At 43.2% G+C, this 7694-nt stretch overlaps 1 protein-coding gene across 1 annotated transcript; it reads right to left on the bottom strand.

Moving 5' to 3' along the window:
* Positions 1 to 607: 607 nt before the first annotated feature.
* On the bottom strand, positions 608 to 6865 carry CISD2 (CDGSH iron sulfur domain 2). Its single transcript, XM_075860614.1, has 3 exons — positions 6555 to 6865; positions 3762 to 3976; positions 608 to 1588 (listed from the first exon to the last, which is right to left on the bottom strand). Exons 1-3 carry the CDS (start codon positions 6655 to 6657, stop codon positions 1499 to 1501), a joined length of 408 nt encoding a protein of 135 aa, XP_075716729.1. The 5' UTR covers positions 6658 to 6865; the 3' UTR covers positions 608 to 1498.
* Between the last annotated feature and the right edge of the window lie 829 nt (positions 6866 to 7694).

The raw sequence follows: 7694 nt of genomic DNA on the forward strand, positions 1-7694 counted from the left end.
AAACGAAGCCTAGAAACGACATCGCATAAAAGGTATGAAAAAATAATAAAGAAATCAATTTAAACGTTTATTTGATTACTACCATTAAAATGCCTTAAGTGTATGCCTGTACTCTGCAGGCTAACACTTTGTGGGATAAGCGCTTTAAAGTGGTGGTCTGTTTCAGCAAATGAATGTTATTTTTTATATAAATTAAAGTTACATAATTTCCCTATATACTTTCTGTATGAATTCCTCACCGTTTAAGATCTCTGCTTGTTGTCATTTAGTAGGGACATTCATAGTTTACTTCCAGTGGATAAAATTCTGTCCATGGTCATGTGATGGACACACAGGTGCTGGCATCATAAGGACAGACGGCTGTGATACACATACCGTAACGATCCCAGCACCTGTGTGTCAATCACATGACCATGGATTGTATTTACTGGATGTAAACAATGAATGACAACCGTGAGGAATTAATGCAGAAAATATATTGGAAAATTTAATAAAACTTAATAATACAAAAATGAACATTAATTTGTGGAAAACAAACAACCCCTTTAAGTCTAGAATATAAAAAGAGGACAATTCTATTTACATAATAAAAACATCAAAATACAGATTAAAGTTTCAGAATTGAACCCCATTTATTGATGCTGTACTTTCACGGAAGCCGGTCCAAGTAAACCAGGTGGTGCGGACTCCTGCAACTAATAATCTCATCTTCTAATCTACCAGAAAAATAGGTTAAATGAAGGGAGTATCCATTGCACCATTGTTCTTGGACGTCCCCTCTATATCACAACAATTAACAATATTTGTTTCTCATTACACAGACAAATACGATATAAGTTGTGAAGCTCCGACACTAGTACCTATGGTCCACATCAAAACAGTCTTGTTACCTGTCTGAATGGCTTGGCAGTAAAACCATAAATACCAAAAGCCTCTGTTTCTGCAAAAACTAGCCCCAAGCAGAACTGAAAGTAAAAAATGCTGCAAACGACAGAACACAATATTTTTTTTGTTTTCCTTAGTGGAAGAACTAGTTCTCTTTTCATAAAAAAAAAAAAAAAAAGCAAGATTGGGTGACACCAGTGGGAATCAGGGACTGTTGATTCACGTCCTTACCGTCTGCATGCTCTCCAATATTATCTATTCCGTGTAATGTGAAATGTGGTTGGTCTACTCTACACCACTGTACAGACAGAGCTGTAATACATTTATGAGATGTACACTTATTTAAGTTGTAAGAATTTTACATTTGTAGAAGTGTCAGGAGTGGGACAGATTTTGGGGTTTATGCCCTTTTAGGCAAGACATTGTATATTAGGTTTGTGTAAGGCAAACAACTTTCTATGTACAGTCCATCAATTAAGGTACCAAGGATCCATTTCAAGCTTCCAAGTTGGACACTGTAAGAACTCACAAAAAGCCTTGAAATTATTTTCAAGACTCCATTTGCATACAGGACAAGGCCACAAATTGCTAAGCAATGGCAGAATGACATTTATTATACTTCTTTCTTTTTGAGAATGAGCGGTCCCACGTTGTCTCCAGTTAGCTCATTGTGCTTATTATGGGAGCCATCACAGACCGGAAACTAGAAGAAATAAAAATATATTATTCCAAAAGAACACATCTGTGAAGCAAAGCAACAATTAAAAAATATCTATTAGAAAAGGTAAACTTTCGGCAAACTTCTGAAATGTCATAGTGACATGTCAGAAGTCTTTATCGGTAGGGGTCTGAACACGGAGACCCCAACCAATCACTAAAATGAAGCAGAACGCCCAGGCGAGCACTGAGCCACTAAGTTTCTGATCAGCTTTTCTGGGGAAATCCAAGCAATTGGTCTAAGAGCTCATAGACTTTCTATTGAGCCCATACAGCAATTGCGCGGCTTTCCGACAAATCCGATAAGAAACGAAGCAGCCCAGCCTTCACTCGAGCGCTTCTGCCACTTCAGTTTAGCACTCGGTGGAGGTCTCAGCGCTCAGACCCCCACCGATCAAAACTTCTGACATGTCACTGACATGTCAGAAGTTTGTCGAAAGTTTAGTTGGGCCTCATGCACACGACCATAGCCATGTGCAAGGCCGTGATTTTCGGGTCGGAGTGTCACCCGCAAATCGTCCATTATTTTCTATGAGCCTGGACCGCACAACACGGCCATAATAAGACATGTCCGTTCTTTCTGCGGTCCAGGCTCCTGGGCCATGCACGGTCCGTGGAAACCACGTCGCTATTTCAGGAGGTAAGTTCACATCTGGTTTTTACTGTACGTCCGACGTGCACGTTTTGACATGAAACGACAGTGTCAAAACATGTACCACAGCGTGTACATTGATTTCTATGGTCACGACGGATTCCCTAAAAGTGTAGTTTGTTCATAAGTTTTGTGTGCGTATGTCCAATCCCCCCCACAAATCATGAAAAATCATATTCTACCACGTGATGTATGGATGACATATGCAAACTTAAACCCTACGTTTGCAAATGTCAAAACATATATTTTTAATTTTTTTACCATATACAGGAAATTACCCAGATTACAAGAGGAAACCGTGCCTCCAACTGCCCAGCCCCTCACTCCCTACTACCTTTATATTTTGACTTTACAAAGCTTTAACCTTATTTGCTCAAGAACAAATTTAGAAGTTAGAACTGGCTACAAATGGATTTTAAGAGCCCAAAACAAATACTTTGTCAAATCAAAATCTGACCCCACAAGATTCGGTGCGGGCACGTTGTAACTTTGCTGTTAAATCCAGCAATACTCAAGACTTTGTGTAAGACAATGAAGCACCAGGATTTTATGGGGAGTGCCATGAGTACAAGGTGAATGCACGGAGCTGGTTCTTTATGGAGTTCTTGAGCCTGACCATTCATCTGTGCCGGCTGAAAATCTGACACATTGCAGTGCTGGTTTGCAATCTTTTTGGATCAAGTCATTTGCTCACAGGCTGTCAGAATGAAGGCTGCAATAAACAGCATCCTGCAGTCTGTATTAGATCGGAAAATTCAGAATGTCAGCAGCCCAGTAGGTCAACATTGAAACACTACCACGACTAAAGGAAACAATTCTGATAACACCATACGGCCGCTTTCAGACAACGTAATACAGGTGTTTTTTTTTGCACATGGAATATCAGAACCAGAGTTGGGGTATGTTCACACAGAGATTTTTGCAGGCAAAATCAGGTCCGTTTTTTTTATAAATGGTTTTGCACCACACGCGCTTTTTGCCGCTATCTCTTCAACAGAAAGATGGAATAACCGCAAGAGTTTTTTTTTTACCGAAAAACGCGTTTATTTCTGTCTCCCATTGATTTCAATGGGGTTTTTGAGATGGAAAACACCTCAAGATAGGGCATGTTGCTTTTCCACGATTGTTTTTTTTTTTTGCTCGCCGTTAAAAAAACGCCTCCACCTCCCATTGAAATCAATGGGAGTAAATTTCGGCCATTTTTTTTCCGCGGTTTCCTGATGTTAAAATGTCCCTCACCAAAAAGTGAAATTTATACTGCAAGACCTGCCCCACAGCACTGACAGGAAGGAACTGACTTAGGTTTGTCGAAGGGGGAAAAAAAAATTAGCATTTGTGGGTTCCAAAGTTTTCATTGATCCAAACAGACAGATTCTACCCTAGTACTGATTAAACTATATCCAAATGTGGGCTACGAAGATTGGAAGAGAGGAAGGTAAAGCTAAAACGACATGAGACCATTGGATGGCATGTCTGCACAGATCTACACTTTGTGGCAATAGCTTACCGTTTTAGAGCGCCAGCATCGACAGTAGGCAGCTTTGACAATGTGAAGGTCCTCAATATTAATTTCATTGACCACTTTTGGGTTCTCCTTTTGGATTTTGAGATTGATCAAACTGTCCTTCTGTTGTTTCTTCTTTGGCAGGAATGGTCGAATTGCAAGATAGCCTAACAGAGCAAGAACACCCAGGAATGGCAGTAACCGCAGCCATTCTGAAACTGAAGGAAAAAAATAAAATAAATTATATATATACATACATACATACACACACACACACACACACACACACACACACACACACACACGGATAGAGAACATGTATAGAAGGGTAAACTAGAAATGATCGAATAAGATCATTTCACAGCCCTCCTAAATAAGCTCCTCAAAATCCTTCCAATAAAAAAATAAAATAAATTGAGCTCACTAAATAGCATGGATATTCAAAAAGTTCATGTAAAAGAGGAATAAGAGGAGTAGAACAGCTTAGTGCCAAATCTAGTCCAGGTGCAGTTACTCTAAAATTGTTCAACACGCACTATTTGGCTGTACTCAAAATGTCGCAGAAAGAACACCCCATTTTGCAAAAATCGCAAAAAAAAAACAACAAAGTTGACCGCAATGTTTGAACCCAGCCTATGGCCAAAGGTGTTTTAGCCAAACCCATTGCAAACGTGTTCATAAAATCAAGCTAGTAGTACAAGTCGTACTGAAGAGCTCAGTGGCTTTAAACGTGGCATTGCCATAGGATGCCACTTTAGGCTTCGTGCACACGATCGTCAGGGTTTTTACTGTCCACAAATACGGATGCAAATCCATAGCCGTCCGCAATTACGGAAGCTCCCATAGACTTTTATGGGCAAGTCCATGCCGCTTTTGCAGACAACAATAAGACATGTTCTATATTTTGCGGATGATTTCTACGGGCCGGACACACATCCGTAAATATATACTAAACGGGTCTGCTATTTCATCCGTAAATTACCTGATCCATGATTATGGATGAAAACTACGGTCGTGTGCATGGGGCCTAAGTCACAAGACAGTTTGTGAAATTTCTGACCTGCTACATCTGCCCCGCTCAACTGTAAGTGCCGTCATTGCGAAATGGAAGCAGTAAACCACGCAAACTCACAGAGCGGAGTCACCGAGTGCTGAAGCTTTGGCCATTAAAGTTGCTTATCCCCTTGTTGCGTTACCAAGAACAGTGCGTCAGGAGCTTCATAAAAAAATTATTTTGTTATATAGTTTTATCCTCGTACATATGTTGTGACTAAAAATAAGGGGGAGATACATGTAGAAATAAAATAGTCTTTGTTCTTGGCGCTATCTTACCGACGTTAAAGGGGTTTTTCCACAAACACATGTATCCCTTATCCACAGTATAGAACATGGTTTCCCTCTGGGGGGGGTCACAAGCCACCGACTGAGGTCCTGGTTTTAACTGTATCTGTGTCCTCAAGACGCAGATACAGTTGAAATCAATGCTGGAGCAAGGAGCTGACTGCTCCTTGCTCCCGAATTCACTTTGCCGTTAGCGCTAAGCGGCTCCGAGAAGACAGGCGTGCGGCGAGTATGTAGCTTATTTTTTATTATTATTAGGCACTACTGGGGCTGTGTGGAGGCAGCTATGGTGGCATTATACTACGTGGGGGTAGCTGTGGGGCATTGCACTGCGTGGGGGCAGCTAAAGGGGAGGGGCATTATACTGTTTGTGGAGGGTGCTATAGGGGCATCACACCGCGTGGGCGGAGGCGCCATAGGAGCATCACACCGCGTGGGCGGAGGCGCCATAGGAGCATCACACCGTGTAGGGGAGGCGCTATAGGGACATTACACCGTGTAGGGGAGGCGCTATAGGGACATTACACCGTGTAGGGGAGGCGCTATAGGGACATTACACCGTGTAGGGGAGGCGCTATAGGGGCATTACACCGTCGTGTAGGGGAGGCGCTATAGGGGCATTACACCGTCGTGTAGGGGAGGCGCTATAGGGACATTACACCGTGTAGGGGAGGCGCTATAAGGGCATTATATGGGAAAACATTACACAGGGAGAACACTTTTTACCATGCAAGGTAAAAATTTGTGATACATTGACACCAACATGTCAAAAACATTTCAAGTTTCTTATTGCGTAGAAATATGCTAAATAAAACTAAATATGGCAATAAAAACATTTATTGTTTTGCAGAACTGTCTTTCAGAGGTTGGTGGGGTAGGAGAAACACAATAAAGCGTCACCAACCGCAATTTCTATGACATTTGGTTCTCCACTGCTCTAACCATGCATCTAACAGAGATAAACCTTTGGGTCTGCATTACATATCTGCCTTGACCCGACATTACCTCAACACCACGGTTTTATCAATGTCAGTACAGATATGCCCGCCCAGAACCAGTCCATGGGGTTCACTTCAGCCGTGTCGCCAGGAGGTTAAACTTTTTCTGCAAGTACCGCTGTGATAGGTCAAAACCGAGTACAGCCGATGTAGAAGAGCTGAACGTGTTCTCTGGAATTCATCACTCTGTATGTATGACACTGCTCCGATATAACGAGTTTTATATTCAGGCGCAGATAAGAAGAGCCACAATGCAGAACACGCAGCGTTTCTTATGACACACTCAGCTCTGCACTCTGTATGTGGAGCGCACTAATACATAACGTATAGAGCACGAGAGAGGAGTATGGCCGGTCATGGGAGATTGCTCTGCACGGGGAGCACGATATTCCTAACGTACTCGACTCCCATTCCGAGAGTACAGGCCTAACTGAGCCCTGCAAGCCCATTGGATTACCTGTTAACCTGATAAAGCCAGCGATGCTGTCAGGTACGGGCAGCTTCTTCAGATAGGCGGGAAGCTGCACCTTGATCACCCGGGCTATGATCTCCAGCACCATGTCGTCACTACTATAGAGGTGGACCGTTCTCTTCCTGGAAGTAGCGGCAGCGCCTGACCCCTCAGTGTTCCTCCTTCTCTCAGTACTGCCCCTCCCCCTCCTCCGTCACACACTGCGCCCCATGGAGGCTCTCCGGTGTACCTGTCCTGTCACTGACTACGAGGAAAAAACTGTGACTGAATACTGAGCTAGGAAAAACCTGCTTGCTTGGTTGAAATAGTATTTGTCCTTACTTTAGGATTTACAAAGTAAGTGGCAGGGAAGCCGCATGAAATTCACATCCGCAATGTCATTTGTATAATTCCGCATGGAAAAAAAGAGCAACGTTTCCATATTGTCAGTCAATATGACATTACGTCCCTCAGTCACATGACAGCCTCGTCCAACAGCATCATTAACGAAGCTAGTTTAAGACCAAGGGGTGTGTGATCGCTGGGGAGGGTCAGATGAGAACGGGGACCGAAAGTCCCCTGAAGTGCTCCATGACAATGGAGTTGATATACGTCCGTGCAACGCGCGTGATTTTCAAGCGCCTCGCACGGACCTATGTTAGTCTATGGGGCAGTTCAGACAGGTGCGGGATTTTTACGTAGCGTGAGTCCGCTGCGAAAAACTCACGACATGTCCAATATTTGTGCGTTGTTCGCGCATCACGCACCCATTGAAGTCAATGGGTGCGTGAAAATCACGCGCACCACACGGAAGCAGTACGGGACAGTTGTCCTGCAGAGAGGCAGGGAATCCTAGCATCGTACATAAGTATGATGCTAGGAGCCCGGCTCCCTGCACTGTGTTCGGTCCGGAACTTGCGGCCGAAATACGTCCGTCAATTACGGACGTAATTAGTGTGTGTGCACATACCCTCAAGTTTGCAGGGCTCTTGCGGTGCCAAAACAGTGGAAACCCCCACAAGTGGCACTATTTTGGAAACTACACCCCTTGAGGAAATTATCTAGGGGTATTGTGAGTATTTTGACCCCACTGGTTATTTGCAGAAATTTTTGTAAGTAGGCAGTGAAAATGAAAATCTACATTTT

Source organism: Rhinoderma darwinii, chromosome 1 (genome assembly GCF_050947455.1).
Source record: "Rhinoderma darwinii isolate aRhiDar2 chromosome 1, aRhiDar2.hap1, whole genome shotgun sequence".
Lineage (NCBI taxonomy): Eukaryota > Metazoa > Chordata > Amphibia > Anura > Rhinodermatidae > Rhinoderma > Rhinoderma darwinii.

Excerpts from the sequence above, each read along its gene's own strand:
- CISD2 (XM_075860614.1), bottom strand. The coding sequence starts at position 6,657 with ATGGTGCTGGAGATCATAGCCCGGGTGATCAAGGTGCAGCTTCCCGCC. Across the intron at positions 3,977-6,554 it reads TGGCTTTATCAGGTTAACAG|TTTCAGAATGGCTGCGGTTA; the intron begins GTAATCCAATGG and ends TTTTTCCTTCAG. Across the intron at positions 1,589-3,761 it reads GATGCTGGCGCTCTAAAACG|TTTCCGGTCTGTGATGGCTC; the intron begins GTAAGCTATTGC and ends TATTTCTTCTAG.